Source organism: Triplophysa dalaica, unplaced genomic scaffold, assembly GCF_015846415.1.
Source record: "Triplophysa dalaica isolate WHDGS20190420 unplaced genomic scaffold, ASM1584641v1 Contig12, whole genome shotgun sequence".
Lineage (NCBI taxonomy): Eukaryota > Metazoa > Chordata > Actinopteri > Cypriniformes > Nemacheilidae > Triplophysa > Triplophysa dalaica.
The window spans coordinates 16,401-41,582 of record NW_026622646.1 but is presented as its reverse complement, the minus strand read 5'-3'; the positions used below and the strand labels follow the sequence as shown (position 1 = coordinate 41,582).

Sequence of the window (25,182 nt, the reverse complement as noted above, 5' to 3'; positions counted from 1 at the left end):
TAATTAGCAATACATTACGTAAAATAATATCAATTAAATAAATAATTATAATATATTCCTATGCTTTGTGTTTGATCCCTGCATGATGTGTCAGTGAGATCACAACGCTTTGTTTCCTCAGGTCACATGACAGACTCATTTCAAGCAATGCTCCGGAACCCTATTTTGAAGCACTAGTTTGTCGAAAACTCGATACGTGTGTCGAACAATCCATCCCTATATTAGCCCTCAGGCTGTTAGCATTATCAGGCTTTATTTACTGAATATTGCCCTTACTGCATAACTCACTGCTCTCATCATAACATCACCAATGGCTAATGGTTCAGACATGTGTGTGTGCGCCTCTGAGTGCAGATGAGGAAACGTTTGACCTTCAATCAGTGCTGAAATCATCCCGGGCTGACGCTCACACATCTGCGGTAAGTTTTCATGTTAAACGTCTCCATTTTACCTGGTGCTAAATAAATAATTATTGTTGGGATATAATTATGTATATATTGCTGCCTTTTAAATGACATATAGGACAGCTTTAAAGTACTGTTTATTTCCATTATTTAATGGCAATGGCTTTCATTTTTGTCTTAACTTCAAGAAATATTTTTGTACATTATGTTTGTGTTTAGTTAATGCATACAACGCTAACATTAGCATGTACCGTTATCTCTAGCTACTAATATAATAAAAGTGACATCCAACCACATGTAAACCGTAATCCTGTAATGATGGTAGTGGGGTTCCATTTGCAACAAATGATGAACGCGTTTGACCAATAACAACAGAATACACCATCTGACCAATCACATAATAAAAGGCTCGTGGTAGGAAGGGACTAGATGAATACCGGAACGAATCATTTGAGAGTTAGACAAGAAGTAAGGTACGAATAACTGCCTATTATTACGAAATTATAGTGTTTTTACACCTTCTCTGTACATAAACTTGTTGTTGGACACTCCATAAACCAAAGCAGGACCTTAAAAACCATATGCTAGGTACTCCTTAACAAAAAAAAGTTTTTCCGCGTCATGTACATCAAGAAACGTATGTGTGAGAGTAGAGTTATACAGAACAGTTTAGACATAGCAGCAGAGATCATTCAGGAATGGGATAAACCGAGATGACTGTAGAAATTACGTTTTATTTTGAATTATGAATGACGTAGAAATTCACAATGCTGATGATTTCCCCACATTAATTCTGCAATCGTTATACTGGTAGGACACCGACAGTTGCAAAAAATCAGAATTTAGCCCTTTGGTACATAAACACAATAAAACGGCTGACTGGCAGACCAAATCAGTCCCGACTCCCTAGTCACCAGGATTTTCCACTGCAGTCCGTGCACGCTGTTATCAAGTCATAAACGTTTAAATACAGCATTTATGTAACAATTCGGAAACAAGCGATCATTTCATAGTATAAAGAAGAGGCCATTACCATTTCTTAGTATAACACACATTTTAGACGGCCACTAGTCACCATGTTAGCTCCCTGAATCTTAGTGCAGAGCAAAACGTGATTGGCTGAAGTTAGAACGTGGCCTATTGGACAACAAAAGTGGGTGGAGTCCCCCTTTTTGTGGATTGTGCGCACGATTTGAAATGAGAAATGTTCCAAAATCCACGAGTGCACAGACAGCCATCCACAAATGCATGCACTGATCCACAAATGCATGCACTGATCCACAAATGCGTACACTGATCCACAAATGCGTGCACTGAACCACAAATGCATGCACAGATCCACAAATGCGTGCACTGATCCACAAATCCGTGCACTGATCCACAAATGCGTGCACTGATCCACAAATGCGTACACTGATCCACAAATGCGTACACTGATCCACAAATGCGTACACTGATCCACAAATGCGTACACTGATCCACAAATGCGTACACTGATCCACAATGTGAACAAAGCGATCCACAAATAAATGCGGTTAAAATAATTTTGTAAATATGTTTTATTTGCAAATCTCATTGTATTTATTTGTGGAACGTCTAACATGTATTTATGGTTTTTGTGCATATGTGGATTTAAAAAATGTTTGTGAAATTCTCTATATTTATTTGCGAATCTTAGTTTATTTATTCAGAATAATGAAACAAATCTGTACCCATTCATGACGGAGGATCTTTTTCATTTTAAAACTCAGTAAACAGGGCCTGTAAATTAACCTTCCATTTTTGCTGTATGCTGTTCTCCAATAATCCATAATTTTCAGATGAGAGACATGTATCACTTTTTAGTGAAGCATGGAGTTTCATTTCTGATTTTCTGCTTTCTGCTGTTTGTCATTTTGGTCCAATTTGGGAAGAGCAGTGTCAGCATATTTTTATCTTGCTCATTTGTTTCATTAGGGATGTCGCTTCACTTTAGAGATCGCCTTCAACTCAATCTAATTTTACACTTCATATAAAGTTTTATCTGTGATTCTATTATTGGCAGTTAGAGACATGTGAATGGATTATTTCACATGGAGTTATTCATCTATAATGAGAAGGACGTAAAATAAGAAGAATACGATTTCAAAAGATTTCCACAGTATGTGTACTTGAAGAAAGATTCTCTTATATAAAATCTAAGAGAAACATTATAATGTAAGTTAATGTTTATAGAATAGAATAGCTTTTTATTGTCATTGTAAGCAGAGCAAACAAGGAAATTCGCAAAGCACCTTCGTGGTGTAAAAACACAAAAACATTTTGAGAGTTTAGGTTACCATCCCATAGAACGTGTCGTTTGTAACTGTTTGGTAACTTTCTGATCTTTTATTAAAATGAATGTGTGGTTAACAAGTTCTTCCTAGCTGTTTGCAAGGTTTTCAATATGCAGAACACTCACAAGTTAAAAGACAGTCCATTTCAAAAACAATCCAAATGATTTTCACCCATTGACCACACTTTTGCTCTCCTATTTTCTGTTATTTTGAAAATTCATCCTAATAAATAAAAAGACAGCAGACTTTAGCCACTTTAAGAATAAATAAATTACACAATACATAATGAGCTTTCCTGTGGCTCAGTGTCACAATTGGACTGTTTTGTCTCCTTGTTTTCCTTCTATTTCTAATGTCTTTATGAGTTAATAAGTCCCTCACCTGATTCTGTTTCCCTTGATTGCGTTTCCCAGGGGATTGCACATAATCAGAAACAATGTATAATACAATGCAATGTAAGTCGCTTTGAATAAAAGCATCTGCCACATTTGTAAATGTAAAATTTTAAGTTATAATGATTTCATATTTGAACATTTGAAAACATAATTTAATATTTTTTACATGATTTGAATATTTTAAAGGGTTGATATGGTGCGGTTACATGTTTTATGTGTCTTTGGTGTGTTATAAGTTGCCCATGTATGGATTAGACTTGTAAAAATTGCAAAAATGTAAGTCTCGGATCGAAATATGCATTCTATCTTAAAGCAAATGCTCACCCAGACCTGCCTGAAACGCCTCTTGTAACCACACCCCCACGAATGTACGTCATTTCGTAACATGATTTGACAAAGACCACCCAAATCTAAATGCAAGTAAGGTGGGCGTACTTGTAAATCTCATTGTACCGTTGCCGGCACAGCCATGTCGCGGAGATGATGTGTGTTATGTTTTGTTTGCGTTGCCAAAAGATGATACGACCAAAAACGAATGGTTACATTTTATTTACATCACTGTTCCAGAAAAGTACAATTCAAATGTTCCAGTTTGTGCAGAGGATTTCACCGAACATTGCTTCCTGAACCTGTGAGAGATCAAGACCGCCTGTGCACGGAAGCTTTGGTTAAAAGTGGGGTCCATTCCAACCAATACAACTCTGCAATGACAGTCTGGCGCTTCAGATTCACAGCCTGTAAGTAAATTTCATTTTAAAACACTTTGTTACGGACTTGGCGGGTTGAGTTTGTTGTATGTTTGTGATCTGCAAATGCAGACAGGCGCACAACGTGAAAAAAGACAACATGAGTCCTAATAATCAGTAATAATGTTCCACTAGAGGCAACAAATGTGGTGTTTATATTGTCTTTTATTAAGTATTTATTTAGGGTTTATTGTCTTTGTTGACTGGTGATGAGACGTGGCCTAACACTGGTTGATCAAGAAGAGTCAGAGCGCTGGTGTTATTTATTATGTTACCATTCCCTGCTGTAATGCCAGCTTGTTTCTATCTCACACAAACTCTGTATGAAGTATATGGTTGGTTGTTTATAGTCTTTATAACGTCGTATATAAAAGGTAAAACAGTTTCAGAGAGGCGGTGCAAAGAGGAGATACAAACATCCACTGTATGTAGAAAATACAACGTTTTTTAACCTTGAATCGTGTATACACATTGCATTACATCTTTAACGAACAATAACATTTGTTTAAGCTGTGTCATATCAGTGTGCAACAAGCAAAAAATCCAGCTCCATACAAAAGGAAAATATAAAAGCTCATCGGTTATATCTTAATAAATTTTTTGTAGCAAGCTTGATTCTGGACAAAACGCTTTATCATTCCGAATAACAAGTTTCAGTGCTCAGGGCTGCGTGCTGCTGCTACTCTCCACTCCCTCTTTTCTACCCTAATAATTAGCAGATCAACTTCACCTTGTACATGCTGGCTGGTGAAGTCTAGCTGGTTCATTCTAGCTGGAGATTGTAGGGGCACCCTCAGCAGCCTGCTAGAACACCCCCCACTAGATCTTCCATGTTAAAGCACAGGAAAGATCGCACAACTACAAGGCAAACTTATAGTCAGGGCCTGTTCTTTTGGTCCTCCTGCCTGTTCCTCAAATGGTAAAACAATTAGGGGTCAATTAAAACATTAATGGCAGGATGCTTTAATGCTGATTCTGCAGGTCTCATTTCAGGGACACAGCAGAACCTGTTGACCTGGCACAGCCTTTCCTGGAGTCTCTTATAGGGGTAGTTTGCGAAATCAAGAGCCTGAAGCCTTCATCACAATACGAACAGTAGCTTACGCTGCTCCGTTACGATGTGGTGAAAGTAAAGGCAGTAAGGCAGGTAAAACTGGCACTACTCCGCAATGTCTTGTTGGCATGGTCGGTAAAATAAGGCCAGAAAGTCACTGCAGAGGGAAAAAAGTTGTCAAGGCTCAGTGAGAGCACCCTCTGGTGTTACAGGTGGTGGAAACACAAGTAAAGACAAGGATCTTTTTCATTTTAAAACTCCGTTAACAGGGCCTGTAAAGTAACCCTCCATTATTGTTGCATAGAGTACTGTTTTACAAGAAAATTTTCCGATGAGAGACATATATCTCTTTTTACAGAAGAATTGAGTTTCATTTCTGCTTTCTGTTGTTTTTCATTTTGGTCCAATTGGGGAAGAGCAGTGTCAGCTTATTTTTATCTTGCTCATTTGTTTCATTAGGGATGTCGCTTCACTTTAGAGGTTTATGCAATCGAATTTTACACTTCATATAAAGTTTTATCTGTGATTCTATTATTGGCGGTTAGAGACATGTGTGGGGATTATTTCACATGGAGTCATTCATCTATAATGAGAAGGATGTAAAATAAGAAGAATACGATTTCAAAAGGTTTTCCACAGTATGTGTACTTGAAGAAAGATTCTCTTATATAAAATCTAAGAGAAACATGATAATGTAAGAAATGAGATTTAAAGATTATTAGTTAATGTTTATGAACATTTTTAGAGAGTATAGGTTACCGTTTTTTAGAATGTGTCTTTTGTAACCAGTGTTAGGAGTAATGCGTCACAAAAGTAATGTATTACAGTAAAGTATTGCTTTGTGCTGTGACTCAGTAGTGTAAGGCATTTCTTATCAATTTTCAGTAATATTTTACTGTCCTCGTATTTTACAAACCCTAAAGCGGTTCATTTGGTAGCCCGTGCGGACCCACGCTACGCTGTGGTTTTGTTTAGCTTTATTTTGATTTGTTTGTTTTACTTTGCTTTTTCTTGGTTTTCTTTCATTTGGGCTTGTCATGTATTGCTTTGTTTTGTTTTCCTAGTGCTATCTGAAGAGTATATCCTGGTTTTCCTCATTGTTCCAGTTCTTCTGACTATGCATTGGTCAATAGATGTAATATCCTCTCCTGTTCTATTAGCGTTTTGTGGGAGGGCAGCGTTATTCGCGCCATGGGCCATCCAAGGAGCTGGCCATATGGTATGGGTTTCTTATTCATTCTTTTGGTGTGATTTGGGTTGCCGTGATATTCACGTGTGTTTTAATTGTTTTGGTCGGGCAGGGCGCTGTAGAGTGTGTGGTTTAAGCCTTAACCCTATGAACAATCTTTTTCGGCTGTTGCCCTCAGCCCCCTACACTCTCGGAAAACAAAGTACAATTTTGTACCAAAGAAGGTACAAGCCATTGTCACTGGGGCAGTACCTTTTAATGGTACACATTTGTACCTTAATATAGAGAAACAAATTTGTACCATTCCAGTTTGTACCTTTAAGGACATGATTTGTATCATGAGTAACCAAAATGTACCTTTTGTACTTTGAACCTTGCTGGTATAATATTGTACCTGAAACGAAGGTACAAATATTGGCCTTGAAGGTACCTCACCAGTGATGAGCACTTTTGTACCTTAACTATGGCAAATGTGTTCCTTTAAGCCCTAGTACAGTACTAGTACTTTTAAAAACATTTCTCTTTTGGATGCAAACAATTTAACTAAAACATGCATATATAATGTAAAATACAATTTCCCATCAACAATATAATACTTGTCAAAACTGTTTTTAATACAATTTAACAAATTTCATATTTTTTATATCGCTTTTCATGCCTTCACTCTTTTCAAGTCATTAAAGTTATGGTTTAGGCAAAAATGTAAATTGTGTCGTCATTCCCTCACCCTCAAAATGATCCAAACCAGTATACATTTATTTGTTCTGCTGTATACATTTACGCATTTGGCAGACGCGTTTATCCAAAGCAACTTACATTGCGTTTTCCTATACATTTTATATAGTCGTATGTGGAATCCCCTGGGATCGAACCCACGACCATGCTCTTACCACTGAGCTACATGGTAGCTACATTTCTTTGTTCTGCTGTACTCAAAGTAAGATATTTGGAAGAATGATGGTAACCAAACAGGTCTCGACCACCATGGACTATATAGTAGAAAAATATACTATCACTGTGAATGCTGGGCGAGATCTGTTTGGTTACTCACATTCTTTCAAATACCTTCCTTTGAGTACAGCAGAACAAAGAAATGTATACAGGTTCAACTTGACACGATTGTCATTATTGCCTGAACTATACCATCAACATTACAATTGTAACATTAACATTTTAAAGCATAAATTATTTCGGTAACACTTTATAATATCTGCACTCTATGAATCATTAGTTAAGCATCGGTACATAGTTAATTAATCATTTATGAGGACTAAAGTGAGGACTATGTATGCCTTGTAAAGCATTTACAAATGAGAGTTAAAGGCTCAGTTATCTTCTAAACAGAAATAGGAAAAACACAACACAGAGGGATACAGAACAAAGAAATATTTATTTCAAGATGCAAAATAAATTAAACTGTACAACTTTACATATTAATGAATATAAAACGATTTAATATAAAATAAAAAAATAAACCTCTGCAAAATTAAAATTGTACAACCGAACATATAAATTAACATTAAATGAATTGATATAAAATGAAAAATAAACTTCTGAAAAAAAATGAATTCCTGCACACCTCCAGAAAAAATATAACCGTGAAGTGATATGCAACTCTCATTTGTAAATGCTTTACAAGGCATACATAGTCCTCACTTTAGATGAGCTCACAAAAAATAGTTATCTAACAACTAGTAAATGTTTTTAGTAAACTGCCTTATTTAATCGTGAATTACAGCAGGAATGTGTGTTAAAAAGCATTTATTATCAAATTACGTGACTGTTACTATATGTCAGAATAATAAGATGTATAAATGTGCATTCAAAGAGTTTATTAATCATTTACTTACACTTTCTAAATGATCTCATGAACCACTGACAACTCCTAACTAACTGGTTTGTAAGTAATGTAATCCTTAATTTAGAAATGATGAATTCATCCTTAATAAAGTATGAAAATTTGATTATTAAGCATATTATATACATGCTTATAAATCAAGAACAAAGCATTTATAGCTGTATTTATAAACTGCTAACTAATGATTCATAGCGTGCAGTTATTATAAAGTGTTACACCGAATTCGTTTGTATTAGAAATAATGGTATGACTCAAAAACATCCAAAAAACATTGTAACAATTCTACAAAAACCTGTTAAGTAACTACAAATATCTAGCTCCTACATACAAAAAACATCATCAACAATATAGTGGTCAAGTGCTGTGTAGTCCAATTCATATCCTAGCATCATACAAAACCAGTCCTTGTCATATGAATCACTTGAAAAGCATGAAAATGAGAATCAAACAAATGTGGAAGCAACACTTTTCCTCACAGTATCAACAATGTGTCTATGTTGAAAACATAGTTACTTTACATAGTACATAGTTGCTGGACCGGACTCGGGACCACCGGACTCGGGACCACCAGACTTGGGACCACCGGACTTGGGACCACCGGACTCGGGACCACCAGACTCGGGACCACCGGACTCGGGACCACCTGGTTCCCAGCTGCCCTCCGCTGCCTCTTCTTTTTCAGCCGAGCTACCCGTCTGGTGGTCAGCTGAAGGAAGGAGGTGAAGGGCTCTGCTGGATCCGGGTTGGAGGCCTCCGAGGAAGACCCCGAAGACGTTCTCCTTCCCCGCTTGCCCCGGAGACCAGTCGGTGGTGGAGAAGAGGCTGCAGAGGATGGTTGAGGGAACAATGACGAGACACGAGAAAGAACTATGTCTTCCCCACATAAAACCATAGGTTATGCCATGACTCCACTCAAATAACACAAATAAACATGACATGATAGTGGAATCATGACAGTATTTGCCGCCGTACTTAAAAGGTGCTAAGATAAAATATAAAACTCACCTTTAAATTCTCTCTTCTCTTCCTCTGATAATTCAAGCACAGCCTCTGTTAATTTTGACAGAAGTTCCTCCGATGATAAAGACGCCAAAGCCATGCCTTAGTTGATGCTTGTAGTTGGTGTCTCGCTCTCTGTTCTGACGGAAATTTCCGTAATGGCGGCAGTGACTTCGGCCAATCTCGTAGCGCTTGCAATGCCTTAAAGTAAGCGAAGTTCATGGTTGAAGTCATCACCCTACTGTCTATGCACCCGCGCTAACCTAATTTTAAAGTTATTCAAAGTCCAGGAATGCTTAAAAAGTGTAAAATAATATATCTGACAGCATTGGGTTTATATGTAGGCCTAACGTTACGTGAACGCTCGAATTTAACCGGTTGACTAATCATCCATCCATCTTCTTCCGCTTATCCTGGGCCGGGTCGCGGGGGCACCAGTCTAAGCAGGGGTGCCCAGACTTCCCTGACTCTCCCTAGACACTTCCTCCAGCTCTTCCGGGGGTACACCGAGGCGTTCCCAGGCCAACCGGGAGACATAGTCCCTCCAGCGTGTCCTAGGTCTTCCCCTGGGTCTCCTCCCGGTGTGACATGCCCGGAACGCCTTCCCGGGAAGGCGTCCAGGAGGCATCCGGAAAAGATGCCCGAGCCACCTCAGCTGGCCCCTCTCGATGTGGAGGAGCAGCGGCTCTACGCTGAGCTCCGCAAAGAGCAGAGATGAAATCGTATGGTCCCCAAACCCGACGCCCTCCGGCCCCTGGCTGCGCCTAGAAATTCTGTCCATAAAAATTATGAACAGAACCGGCGACAATGGGCAGCCCTGCCGTAGTCCAACATGCACCGGGGATGAGTCTGACTTACTGCCGGCAATGCGAACCAAGCTCCTGCTCCGGTCGTACAGGGACAGGATAGCCCTTAGCAAAGGATCCCGAATCCCATACTCCCAGAGCACCCTCCACAAGATGCCACGAGGGACACAGTCAAATGCCTTCTCCAAATCCAAAAAACACATGTGGATTGATTGGGCAAACTCCCATGAACCCTCCAGCTCCCTGGGGAGGGTATAGAGCTGGTCCAATGTTCCACTGACAGGGGATTCGGCCAAACGTTCTCAACAGACCCTCACAGTATGTTTGGGTCTGCCGAGTCTGTCCAGCCTCCTCCCCCACCATCGGATCCAACTCACCACCAGGTGGTGATCACTTGACAGCTCCGCCCCTCTCTTCACCCGAGTGTCCAAGACGTACGATCAGATGAAACGACCACAAAGTCGATCATCGACCTCCGGCCAAGGGTGTCCTGGTGCCATGTGCACTGATGAACACCCTTATGCTTGAACGTGGTGTTCGTTATGGACAAGCTGTAACTAGCACAGAAGTCCAATAACAGAACACCACTCGGGTTCAGATCGGTGGGGCCGTTCCTCCCAATCATGCCCCTCCAGGTGTCACTGTCGTTGCCCACGTAGGCGTTGAAGTCCCCCAGCAGAACGATGGAGTCCCCAGTCGGAGCGGTTTCCAGCACCCCTCCCATAGTCTCCAAGAAGGCCGGGTATTCTACACTGCCGTTTGGCCCATAGGCGCACACGACAGTGAGAGAATTTAACCAGGTGTCTAACATTGAACTAATTATAACCATAAAACTAAAACCTCACCTTCAAATGTTGTACAATTATAGTTTGATAATTCAAATCCAAACTGTTATTTTGAACTTAAAAAGACACAACGAGAAACGCTCGTATCCAACATCCCGCTCTCTGCTCTGACTGAAAATTCTGCGGTTAACTTCGGCCAATCAGTGTGTTGTTGCTATGCCTAATAATTATCATAGTAACCAATAATTCGCGCAAAACGGATTTATGCGATTTACATTCTCATATAAAAGCATTTATTTAAAACAGTCATAGGTGTTTTTATAGATGACAATAAATACTGAATAAATAATCTTATCAGTATTTTGAATAACAACTGATATTATAACTAACTTTTAAATCAATTGAGTAAAAACAAATGTTGGATCTTACTTTTATAAGGAAATAACTCAAAACTTATTTTAAAAAATGTCCATATCGTATGTTATTTGCTTGTGTAAATGAAATTAGTTATTTATCAATAAAGGTAAAACCTTCGCTCATTGTGACACTAAGCAAGCGGGTCATAGCTAGTTTTGTTTTTATGTATCGGTTTATTTCACAACAAGATCCATTGCAGAACCTGCAGAATAACCTGGGTTTTGCCTTGCAGGCCCGCGCTCAAATGCACCAACGGATACGTATGCCAATAACTTCTGTTCATGTAAAATCTTTCTCACTTTGTGCTCAAACTGTGATCTAACCATTGTACTGTGAGCTTAGTGGTTAGATGTTGCTGGTTTGTCATTTGAAGTCAACATTATGTTGATCAGTGTTGCTTCTTCTCTACTTCTGGCTGCTGTAACTGTATAGAGCACATTTATTAAATTGAGTAATGCCAAAGGAGTCTTTGATAGCAGTATTATAATGGGTAAATGTTGATGACAATAGTGTTATACTGTTAAATGTCTTTGTAGTGGAGTAGGCGGGGCGAGACCGGGGTTCGAGATCGGTGAGTAATTGTTACTGAGCGCCAGCTGTGCGCGCTCTGGTCTTGAATCACGTGGGAGATCGGGAGCATATAAGAGAACGAGCGACCGGACCTTCGAAGAGAGAGGACAGGGCCCGAACGTGGTTATCGTTTGTATTTGTATTTATGTTTTATTCGCCGGCCGTCGACCGTGAGGGGCGGCTGGCTGTCTTTTTACTTGTGTTATCATTTGATTAAATGTTTAAATGTCTTCCGGTTCCCGCCTCCTTCCTTCCTAGCCTTGAATCTCGTTACAGTTTGATAGTAGAGAGTGATATCCAGCTGTTTTGAGACAATCAGATAGTATTAAGGTCTTCTAAATGACAATACCCTTATTTACACACAACTACATCAATAATCAGTGTATGTATCTCAATAATGGTATAAATCAAGGCTACTTAAAGTCCGGACTCTGGTCCGGATCCGGAGGGAATTAATTCCGGACCTGCTTGTTTGACTTGTGGCGCCGCTTCGCTAAGACCATGATGCATGACATCACATGACTGCGAGAGAGAGAGACTAGACCCGCCTGCTCTGTATGCTTTTGAATCGCTCTCGCTATAGTGCGATGTCAATTGCTTTTTTTTTGCCACTTTTGGATTTGTTGTAAATGTATTTTAAATGCAAAATACTCTTTATTGTTTTCAAAAAAGTAATGTTAATTCATTATAAAAAGTAATAAGGATGTGTATTAAAAACTAATTTTGAAACAACCAATTGTCCGGACCTTTGACATTCTCGTGAATTCAGATTTGGACCTTTGAAAGTAGACTTTGAGAAGCCCTGGTATAAATCAACTGAGAAGCTCATGAATGAGTCATGAATGAGTTTTTTACTATGATGTTACCTAGCATGCATTACAGCACAAAGCTTTCGTTTGTTGACTCACACCATTGTTGAGTTTAATATGCTGATTCTTGATGAATGCGTGTTCCCTTTCTGTCGGTCTCTCGACATAGTGTCGAGAGACCAATGGGGTTTGATATTGAGAACCTATCACTTCTGATTGTATTTTTAAAAGGCCAATGAAATTGTCGAATGGCTTGGCCATTCATTCACCTTTTTTTCTTCGGAACCTGCAAAGCATTTGCTATATGCTGAACATTTATCACTCCGATTCATCCTACTGGACCATACAACGCAGATCAGGGGACTCGTGCCTCCTGCAAATGATTCCCCTCGGGCATTTCGGTGGAAGACATAGGTGTCTTAAAGAGCAAATTTTCCTAAAAGAGCTGAAAATGTCCTACAGCGTGGGCGTATCCCTGACACGTCTTGCTGCTGTAACCTTGGATGCGATGGACTTGTCCTCGAGGGTGTTGCGGTCACGGCTGGCTGTTATCTGCGGGAAGCAGCCACAACATCGCCTACATCATTTTACATTTATGCATTTGGCAGACGCTTATATCCAAAGCAACTTACATTGCAATGTCCTATACATTTATACATAGGTATGTGCAATCCACTGGGATCCAACCCACGATCTTGCAATTCTCTTACCACTGAGCTAGAGGAGAGCAACCCTTGATGAGGAAAAAATGCTGATCTTGTTCAAAAAATTGCTCAGACAAAGAAGGTCCAGGTGTTAAAGATTTTGCTTTATTTGTTCAAGTCAAACAAAGTGAGATGTTTCCCAAAAGCATCTGAAAACTTGGTGTTTTCCAGCCTCTAGTTATAGTGAAACTTTTCAAAGGCAAACTTTTTTTCCTTTCGAAACCAATCACGTAAATTCCCGCTATCTCTTATTTTTTATTATCCAACTGTCCATTATTTCTAGGCATCAAGGTCTGTGGTCTAATGGTGGAATTTCAATCTTGACTCATTTTTTTTAAAATAAGTTGTGCTATAATGCATCATAAGTTTGACTTAATTGGGTCAGGCCTTTAACACATTACTGGATTTTGTATTGCTGAAATTGATTAAAATGTTTTATGAAAGCAATTACTGCATAAATTCACATATATTGATTCTATCATGCATAAATATGTTGATTCTATAATTTCCATCATGCATAAGTATATTGATTCTATCATTCAAACAATCTTGATTCTAATACTCATCTAAGTTAATATGATTTCTGATCTACTAATACAACTATGTTACAAACATTCCTATGAATACTTCTTCATAACCGGGGTTAATACCAGTCCCCATAGTATAGAGGATATGATCAAAATTATACACAATACCCTCTGCGAAGCAGAGCTGTCCGCAGTGGCGAGCAGCGATGGTGATGTGGGGACTATGAGCATTATCCGCCGCCAGAGCCACGGACCTTTCATACCACAATACACTCACCAAACTTGAGCCTGATAGGCGCGATACCTGCATCTCATGTCTGGGTTCCAGAATGTTGATGTAGCGTTCGTGCTCACGAGGTGTTGCGTTCACGGTCCCGGAGGACACAGCCACAACTTGGCCACAACATAGCCTGCTTCCTGCTTCGAGGCGGCTTTCTGAGCCGTCTGCAGCGTTGAGCAGCGCTGGTGATATGGGGACTCTATGAGCGTTATCCGCCGCCAGAGCCTTGGACCGTTAAACCAAGAGCTCAAGATGAGCTCATGGTTTAGCGATAATGAGCTACCCAGTGTCCTTGTTTGTATGCGATTTAATTAAACTTCTCTACAAAAGTGTGTGGGGTGTACGTCTTAGTGTTAAAAGATATTTGGTGTGGTTGCAGATGTTCAAGTGTTCAGACTCATAACATTACTTTGTTAAAATGAGCTCACTGTTTAGAGATACCAGCGTCCTTGACTCTATGCGACAAACCAAGCTTCCTTATTAAAACCTATTTGTGGTGTGTGTGCAGCTAAGATAAGATGCTTGTTGTTCATGCAGGTGTTCAAGAGCTCAAACTTCACATGAGGCCCAAAATTGTTTCATAAGAATACATGAAACGTTTAACTAACTAAATTTATTATTTTATATAAGAAAACTTAATACTATAATAGAAAACCACCATACTTCACACTTCGGCCGAATAGGTGACAGTGAACGCTGGGTTGGCCAATGTCCACTCCGGTGATCTAAGAGAGACGCCTATTAGATGTGAGACGCTCAGAAAGTGTGCTTTCTCGATGTGCCTGTCGCTCAGGGTGGACTGTTTGGTAATGTTCCACACATAGTGTGGAGTTGATGTTCCACACATAGTGACTACCCATTGGGTCGTCCCATCTGATGTTTTCCTCACTCTTGGTTTCCCGCTGGTGTACTCCACCTTTCTGTGCCCCCTGGTTGGTGCCCCGCACTATTCTCCCAGGAGTTGAGACCATGTAGGTAATTTCCACATATCACCTCCATAAGGTAGAATATGTGGCCTCCGTAGCGCATTTTCCTCCTTCGAGGTTCCAGTGTCCCTCAAGCGCCAGGTGGCCATCTCGCATCTAGAGTAGCAAGGCCTCCACCTGTGACAGCTGATGATAAGAGCTCTCGCCCTTATTCATGATTTGCAGCGTTCACCTGTTACTTGCCCAGGCTGGTCAGGGTTGCATCGCTGAAGGTCATGATGCGGTGAAGCGCAGTGGCGTTTTGTATAGGAACCCCATCTGTCTGTAGAAAGGGAACGTCTTGGTTACGTATGTAACTTCGGTTCCCTGATGGAGGGAACGAGACGTTGTGTCCTTTATACCACTATGCTTCGCCCGCTGCAGCGACCGGGAGTTACTTGTCAGGTTCCTCAGCCCAAAAGGTGAATGAATGGGCACGCTATCTTCCTTTTATACCCGTATGTACGGGACGGAGACTGGCATGCCACGCCATTCGCCAATTTGATTGGCCTTTTAAAGGTACATCGGAAGTAATTGGTTCTCAAGATCAAACCCCATCTGTCGGTTCGACATAACGTCTCGTTTCCTCCATCACGGATACAGAGTTTACGCACGTATACAGACGTCTCTCAACTCATTTCTTAAATCCTTTTAAATATTTAATGGTTTAAGAAATCCTTCTAAACATCTCATCTGGCCCAACACTGCTACTTCAGGAAGTCATTTCGTGACATTACTCTAACTGAAGCCTGCCCTTGCCAGTCCGTAGTGATATGTATCAATAAGGTAGGATATAACGGTACATGCATAAGTGTAAAGAGAGTAAAAGCACTAAGAGTGGGGACTAAGATCAATAAGGTACGAGATTACTCAGTCTTCCAGGGCAGCCCTTACTAGACGGGTCTAAATACCCCGTTACATATTTATCACTAACGATCAAACATAACTTCATGAATTACAAATTACTTAATTTCTCATGACCTGCCAAACTCCAGCAGTGTTACTTTTCAACATTTTGTATTCTGAACAGTGTGTAACTACTGTGAAGAAATTATTTTAGATTTGAACCAGATCAGGCTATTAAAGTTCTTGGCAGTTCCATAAATACACTTCTGGTCCCATATTTGTTCCTCATTTGTCTAAAGTCACACCCAAGCCCCCCTCCCCAAAATAAATTCTGTGTATTAAAAGCAGACTTGACATTGATAATGCTCTGTAATAGGAGACACACAGCAAAAAATGTTTCTTCTGTTTTTGTTCACATGTCTCGCGCTGAGCACTTCTAATGCTCAGGCGAAAGTGGTCGACAGCTTCCAAGATTGTAGTGAATTTTTCTACGAAGGCATAGAACCAAAAGGGATGGATCAGAATCTCAAGAAAATCTGTCAGATGTGGAAGTACGATATATTTTCTTACGCTACACTCTATTCTGCTTTTCATAAAATTCCTCTGTACAGTGCATACAAGTTTGAACCTAATTGCAAAAGTACTTCGCAAGAAAAAAAAAAACCATGGTGCATAGAGCCACAGGTAAGTGTCTTGTAGTATCAAAATATTCCATTATCATTTTAGGCTTTGTGTTTTGTCAGAAAATGGGGCAGAATTATTATTGTTTTAATTAATTTCTTCATCACTGAAGAGAAATACTGTATTTAAATTAGTGCTGGACAACACTATTTATTTAGATCGCATTTATCGCATGACTGTTTGATCGCAGTCCAGTTTGATATAGAAAAACAAGTTCTAGTGATTATTGATGGTATTGCTTATACATAAAAACTCTCTTTTAAGTGTACTGTATTTATTCAATTTTATTTATATGGCGCTTTTTACAATTTTCATTGTTGCAAAGCAGCTTTACACACATAAAAAATGATAATACTGTAGGAAAATTAAGAGTATATACAGTATTAAAATACATGGTGTCATTGCAAATTTTTCTCTTTACAATCTACACTGATGTCAGTCGATTTAGGGTTTTGATTATTCAATCAAAGTATATTTAATTTAGGTATATTATTATTTTTCAATATTGTTATCAGGACAGGGAGCCCAAAATGTAAAAATACCAGATGTAAGGGTGTGCACTGATGACAGACACTATGACAACCTCAGATAGTGGAAATCCAATTTATATAGTAGTGCAAACAAAGAACCTCCACAGGTACAGCGTAAACTTAAGAACAAACATCTAGCTAGACCTGACAGCACTGAATTGGTGAGTGCTGAATATAAAGGGTGTGGATCATCGAGTGCAGGTGTGAATGTCTATGAGGGACTGGTGGACTCGTCAGGGAGCGTGGGAAAAGAATATCCTGGTGTAATATGGGGAAAACAGGACCAGGGGTGATAATCAAAGTATATTTAATTTAGGTATATTATTATTTTAAATACTGTTATCAGGACTGGGAGGCTTGAATTTCAATTTACCAGAACAAATTGTAATAATAGAAAAACGTGGAGATCAAGTTCAAATTTGTTAGCGTGCATGTGTGTTGTTAAATGCGAGTTGTTTATATTTATGGATAATCTAAACAAACTCAGCAATCTCCCAGTGAGTGGTAAGTAACCAAAACTCCACTATAGATTTGTGTATGGTAAGTGAAAGTGTAGATAAAACCCCTTGGAAGAGGCCAGACTCAACCGTCAGAGCCGTTTCTCCTCTGCCATATTAAAACAGCACTGATACAACTAGAGAGAATGATTACAGTAACTTGTGAGATTAAACGGAAATAGTTTGGTAGGCTGGTAAGTGAAGAGGAAAGATCTACTGAGGATTAATAAAAGAGATATTTAGGTCTGTCCTTTATTATTCTGGTTCTGGATGACTGTAGGTTGTGGCTGTTGTTGTCATTAAGTGGACTTCCCATCATCACGATCGTCAGGCTGGACTGTAAATAGCATCCGGAGAAAACTAACTATATTGCAGCCTTAACTGCTCATGACTATTCCAAAGTTTAGGTTCCAAGTATGAAATGGATCGACTACCCTTAGATGATTTTGATAATCTGGGAACTATTAACAGACCAGAGTTTTTCGACCGCAGTGTTCGCAATAGATTGTAAATCTGACAATATTTCACAGAGCTACCGAGGAGCTAGACAATTCAATGCTTTTTGAGTTATTAGCAGGAGTTTTAAGTCTTTTCGGAACTTAATAGGCAGCCAGTGCAATGAAATTGAATGTGTATTTACAGCACATCTTTAAACAATTAAAAATTTGCACAACTACATTTTTCTTTATGTTAACCATTCATTTTAGGAGAACACAATTCCTTTAATATAAGTGAGTGTTTGGGGCCAGTCATTTTGGTTTGATGAACATATAAACATAGATTATTTCTCTGTATTATGCTGCTGCCCCATTAAAGTGATAGTTAAGCCAAAAATGACAATTCGGTCATCATTTACTCACCTTTGAGTTATACCAAAGTGTATAAATGTTTTTAAACTGATGAACACATCATGAAAGATATTTGAAAGAATGCAGTTTAGTAGTTTGTGATCTGACTCTGTAGACACACGTTTAAACATGTTTTCTGCATCAGCCTCACACTGCACACAATACATGCAACACAACTTGTTACTATTGCTGTTTTATACCTTAGAAGAGGGAGTGTGTTTTCTTCAGGCTATTTCCTTCTGCTTTATCATTAATGGCATTAAATAAGCCTCTTACACCCAAGCATATTACATCTTTATGCAGTGAGGGCAATGATAGATAAGCGCATGGCTGAAGGAGAGGAGACGGAATAGAGTGGTTTTAACTCCGCCGTTAGAAAGAGATTTAAAACTAATTTTACAGTTTAAAACTCTCCATATAAGAGTTTGGTCCCTTCCATTCAGTTCTGGTGTTACTGGTTCTTGTGCGCACTTCAGCAGTCTTGGGCCAACCCCAAATCCTCTTATTGGTTGAGACGCGGAGTGATGCCATTCGCAAGCCAGTACCAATCAACATCCCACCACTTCTGTGACCTATGGTTTGTCTTTACGTTTCAGAGCCAGTGAGCAAGGCACTTTCGAAATAAAATACTTAAAAAAACTGCGTGAATGCACGACAAAATAATTGACGGCGTTAATTTATTATGCATTAAGGTGATGACATATTCTGGTGCCCAGCCCTATTTTAAACATATTAGATCTATGGATAAATTCATGGAACTTAATTGATCTTTCTAATAGAGCAATTTGACAATAAAATAATGAAAATGTCGGTTTTGTGTGTGTGTTTCTTCGGCAGGTTGTTTCTGAAGACAGTGAAACTGATCACATGATGCCCCAGAATGAATATGAAGAAGATTTAAATAAGTTAAAAAATAGTCAAGCCGTCTTTAATGACTATGAAAACACAGGATATGATCGTGGGCATCTGTACCCCAACAGTTACAGATGCAGACCCGAACGTAGTGTGACCTATACACTGACCAATGTTGCACCTATGGATGCTTGCTTCAACCGCATTCAGTGGAAGATCTGGGAGGGTTATTTGAAAAGCTTTTTAGATGCATTTTTTAATGATATTGATGATGCTGAAGTATACATTATCACAGGTACTGTGCCTGGTAATGACAAAATACCACAAAGTGAAAAAAGGGTCACAGTTCCATCTCATATCTGGACAGCTGTCTGTTATAACCACAAAGATAACGTAACAAAGTCTTTTTCCTTTGGCTTTCTAGGAATTAACAAGCCTGAATTTAACATAAAGTTAATGAGTGTTTCAGAAATGAATAAGAAGCTTGATGAACTATATGAACAATCAACTCCATCAGTTCAGATTTTTCATGATAATTGTTTTAGTGACAAGCCAGCATCCGACAATGCTATTCAAGAATTCCTTAAAAGAATTAAATTACCAGAGGACCAAAGACTTCAAATGTCTGAAGATGCTCAGAACAACTTGTTTGCACTCCAAAACATCATCAGTAGTGACAATAACAGTCCTTCGACATCAATGCCTCAAATTACTCAACTGTCAGCAACACTTACCTATGAGAGCTTGAGCTCTTATTTCAAATCAACTGAAAGGAACAAAAGAAAGATTAAGACTGCTTGTGTTATATCTGATGACAAAAAAAGTCGCAGGTCTGATAAATGTCATGATCTCTGGAAAAGGCAGGTGTCTGAGGGGTCGGAATCTGTTGAATGTCAGCTGGTCCCGGAGAAATCTTTTGATAAGAAGACCGCAGCTGACGGCTCACCATGCATCAGCTATACAGATAATAGTTACAGATGTACATGCTCCACAGAAGGAGGACAAAACAAGCCTTGCTGCTCTACACCCTGCCTGTATCAGGATAGTCTTAATGACTACCTGTGTTACTCAGGTGGGACACAGATACAGTGTTCACCTCAGTACTCTCTAATCGCCACTGCAGGACAGAGATGTCGAGTTGATCATCCCTGTGCCACATATGGACAAGACTACTACTGGTGTTACACAGAAGACAAGTCCCAGGCATACTGCAGCCCTCCGCTCTGGGGAAGTAGGGGTAGAGATGGAAAGTATTGCCGCAGGAACCACGCCTGTGCAAAGTACAATAAACGCTACCAATGGTGCTACACAGATCATGATAACAGCTGGAACTATTGTTGTACTTCTGACACCTACTTCTCCACTATCAGTGAAAAAACCTGCAAGCCTGATTCCCCATGTGGTTACCATTACAAAAATTACCTGTGGTGCGAAACCACTGATGGCAGTTGGGATTATTGTTGCAAAGAGTTTTTAAAACAATGAGGTTTGGGAAGATCTCAATTGATTGATGCATTATAACTATCAAAGTAATTTACATGTTTAATCGTTTTAATAATTACTAACCTACAATTATTTTTACACCAAGACAGCAAAAGGACTTTTCTTTTTGTATTTGTAAACAAAATACTTGGCACAATGTTAAAGTGGCACTAAAGTTACTACTTGTGAATTCAACATAGTAGAGCTGCAAAAAAAATCAATTAATACATGAAAATTATCTGTAGACATAACTTTTGTTTCCGCACCGGAATCCATTTTTGATTACACTTGGACCTGATTCACAATCCCTTGGATTCAATGTATACCCTGTGTTTGTTCTCACTCATTGTCAGTTCTAGTTGTCTGTTGTTATGTAGCTCTGTTTCTTGTACTGACCCTATTAACATGTGGATATTTATTGGCCTGTGGAAACTAGCCTGTCTTTTGTGCACCCAAATAAATCTCCAGTTCACGTCAGTTCTTGTGTGGCATCGTTCATCTGCCCTGAGTTGGTGACAGTTATAAAGTGATTCAACTGAAACTGTTTATTAACACACTGAGTATGAGTAATGAGTAATCATTTCAAAACTATAATAAAACATTTTTGTATTTCTATGTTATTACTTGTGTATGAGGAGTTCAATAAAAGAGTTAACTTGTAGATTTCAAATTACGACCAAACATAATTCTATATAATCAAGTAGTTTTGTTTTTCTACAAAAATAGCTGTTTGCTGAATAAAATATTAATGTTGAATACCTGCTAAGTTTTCTTTTATTAATCAATATAACTAATTGTTAGATTTAATTCCTGCATAAATTAATATTCTGGCTATATGTGGAGGAGAAGATTTCCTTTAAGGTTAACATTCTTTGTCTGACCTGCTATACCTTATTTGGTCGTTGTGTGAACCCCTGGACATTAGAAACATTCCAGATACCTTCTGATACCATATATTAAGTCTTGTTGTTCCTAAAATAAATGAGTTCAAATGCCTGATGCCTCTCAGTGTCTTGTCTTTGTGCTCCCAGATCTGCTGAAGCTTTCTCTCACAACATCCAACTGACTTCTGATTTGATTTTAAGTGTAATCCAAAGCACAGAAAGAAATTTAGTGTTAATAAGTTTAAGAAAGTTTTACAATTGCGGGCTCATCCTATGTTACCTGACAACTCTGTGCTTTGAAGACCGTACTAGACTGAAAAATGTTCTACAGGTTCTGACAGTAAATAACATGTAAGAGTTTTTTTATATAACCTTACTGTTATATACTGTTGAAGGCAGTCTCCGCACAAATGTGTTGGGATTCTGCATTTGCATGTGACACTTTGTGACGTCAAACCAGGGGCCAGGTTGCGTCCAAGTTTTCGCAAGGCACACGACACGTGTATTTTGAGATATTGATTTTAGCACATAAACATGATAGGTCCCGACTACAAAATAAAAATAAAAAATAAAGGGTTGGATTTTGCGGGTGAAGTTTGTCTATTACTTTATTTTCAAACATTTGCTTTGTTGATTCATAGAGTATGGGACAAGAAATATCTAAACCACTACCAGGTGAAAAGACGGTTGATATTTAGAAATTATAAGGGTCACAACCATTGTAATAAGGTTCAATAAACGGAAGGAAGGAGCCAGGAATCAGCAAATACATTTAAATAAAGTTTTTAATAAAATAAACAAACAAATGCATGGATGTAAAATGCCGTCAGCCACCTCATGGCTGCATGAACTGAGACGGGAGCGCCAGGGACGAGAAAGGGGAGAGAGGAAAGAAGTAATAAGGTCCGATTCCCCGACACACTGTCGCTCGGACCTCAGCCCAACCAAGAGACTCTTCCTCGTGGTGCTATGTGGTTGTCCTGGACGTCCGTTGGACGGCCAGATCCGCCTCCTGGCAGTTGGCAATGGCTCCTCCGTGTGAGGGCAGTGGCAGCGACTCAGTCCGCCCTTTCCTGCTCCTTACCATTATGGGTGTTGGCAGCAGGATTCAGGCTCACGGCCAGACTCAACCACTCCCTCTTGGACGGCCGCCACCCCACCTCGGCCCAGGAGCACGGCAGCGAGCTCTCTGTCCTAGCCAAGTCCCTCATCGATGTTAATGAAATCCATGGTTAATCTTACCCAGAAAGATGGAGTTTTTAAAACTTTTCAACTCCCACTGAGTGAGGAGGAGCATCACAGAGCCATGGAGGTCCTCCTTCCATCATCCACATCCAAATCTGGTGAGGAGCACAGCTTGTTCATGGACGGAGGTTATGTAACCCTTACAGGGAAGAAACATAATGCGAGTAGCTTTAAGTTTAACATAATGCAAGTTACTTTTTATATGAGTGCAGTTTTTAACGATGTCATTATTTTTAATGATGCTGATATGTGACCTTGCCCATAAAAACAGGCTATGGTTTTTAGCTCCAGAGATCCAGAGATTTGTTATCCCGTATATCTCTTAAGTCCACAACTCTGGTAAACTTACTGACGTTCGGACACGGAAGTCTGAACCGACCCAGCGGACCTCCACGGAGCCCGTGGCCGAGAGGGTGCACCAAACCCGGACAAAATCAGCCTGCCGTAGCTGATTTTACTGGAGCTCCAGAGATTTTTTTCTCCCGTATAATCCCAAAATTCTGCTCCTACTAGAGGACCTAGGAGGAGGGAGCAAACTAGATTTGCTAGTTTTAGGGTTGTTCTCCTCCTCCATCCTGACATGGAAACATTTCACCCACAGAAAGGTATATTAGGGCTCTGCTTTTAATGCTTACATTATATAACATGAACCGTGTCGCTTTAATTTTTTGATGAAATTTGTGTTAAAGATTATATGCTTTTAAAAAGATCAAGGTGCCTGTGTCCTTGTCCGAGGAGGAGTTTTTTTCCGCTCTCAGAAATGAGTTTCCAAGAGTGGGCAGAATCTAATTTGAACTGGCAAGGGTAGATGGTCAGAGAAAAATTGAAAAAATTAAAGTTTCTCTACTGTCACCATCTGTTAATAAAGCCAGCTGAGTGCTCAAGCGATCTGCTTTGTATATCCTCCCTTAAGTACTAAATAGGGCCCAGGCTCTGATGGACCCTCTTTTATTTCTGTTGTTTCTTCTTCAGAATATCTAGCATTTTTGAGAACCTAACCATGTTCAAAAACTACAAATTTGTCAGATTTTGTTTTTAGAAGTAATTGTGTAGGTGGCACTATTATGCCATTGTGAAACATTTTAAACAAACAATCACTAGCACCTCATGTCGTGTGGTACGAAATTTGTAGATGCAATGACCATCTCAGTACCCACAAAAATATGTTGTGAAACCCTAAACCCAACAGAAAGTAGACTTTAACTTTCTCTTCAATTTTTTTGCGGATTTAACCATTTCCAAACTCAAAACATAATCATTGCTATTCTTGATTGTAGTTTAAGGGTATTTGTGAAAAATGTGTTAGTTTGTTGATTGTTGAAGGGTTGTGGCAAAAAGACATACAAATTTGATTTAAGTTGTTAGCTCTTTCTCATTTCCTAACAGCTGTTTTGTTAAAATCATTATTTAGTAGAGTAGGCGGGGCGAGACCGTGGTTCGAGTCCGGTGAGTAATTGTGAATTAGCGCCAGCTGTGCGCACACCGGGCTCGAATCTCGTAGGAGATAGGGAGCATATAAAAGGAATGAGCGACCGGACCGTCGAAGAGAGAGGACCGGGCCCGAACATGTGTTATGTTTGTATTTGTATTTATATTATGTTTTGTTCGCCGGCAGTCGTCCGTGAGGGGCCGCCGGCTGTTAAATTACTTTATTAAATGTTTAAAATGTCTTCCGGTTCCCGACTCCTTCCTTCCCTTTTTATGGAGATGTTCTACATTGGTGCCGAAACCCGGGTGGAAGGAGAGACATGCTGTCGGAGAGTCCTCGCCGCCGAGGGGCCTCGCGGTCCCGGAGAGTTCAGGCAGCGCGGACGAAGTGCGTCCGCCAGTGGCTGCCCGACGCGGTGGCTCTGGGTAAATGGAAGTGCACAGTGCGGCAACCGTCAAAGCTACGGTGGATCGGCGACCTTTGCTGCCGCGCCCCTGGGTCGAGGTGGGGTGGCTTTCGTCCAAGCGGGAGCGGGGGAGTTGCCGCCATCCGCCAGAGTCCGGAGCCTGCGTCCGTCCCCGGAGGGGGAGGAGCAGGGGGCGGAAATGCCGAGTGCGGCCACCGCCTGCCAGAGGCCGGAGCCTGCGAATCTCGTAGGAGATAGAGAGCATATAAAAGGAACGAGCGACCGGACCGTCGAAGTGTGACGTTTGTTGTATGTTTTGTTTGGGTTTTTCCTCCCGTTGTTAATCTCATTATTAGTTCATTAGTTTCCACTTGTGTTTCATCATTGTTAATTAGTCCCACACCTGATTCTGTTTTTCCCTGAGTGTCTTCCTTTTGTATTTAAGCCCTGTGTCTCCCTCTGTTCTTTGTCGGTTATTATTTATGTCAATGGATTATCAAGCTGGTTTTGTCTTCCCTGTTCTCTTGCTCCCATGTTTGTTTTGGACTCATCTTCATTAAACCTTATTGGATTATACCTTTTGCATCTCCATTCATCCTCCTCCGTGTCAGCCCTGACACGAAGAGAGAGGACCGGGTATTTGTATTTATGTTTTGTTC

At 39.9% G+C, this 25,182-nt stretch overlaps 1 protein-coding gene across 1 annotated transcript; it reads left to right on the top strand.

Moving 5' to 3' along the window:
• Positions 1-405: 405 nt before the first annotated feature.
• On the top strand, positions 406-20,562 carry LOC130417078 (uncharacterized). The gene is made up of 3 exons (XM_056742384.1): positions 406-419; positions 3,682-3,851; positions 19,063-20,562. The coding sequence occupies exon 3, from the start codon at positions 19,093-19,095 to the stop codon at positions 20,560-20,562; it is 1,470 nt and encodes a 489-aa protein (XP_056598362.1). The 5' UTR covers positions 406-419; positions 3,682-3,851; positions 19,063-19,092.
• Positions 20,563-25,182: the final 4,620 nt, after the last annotated feature.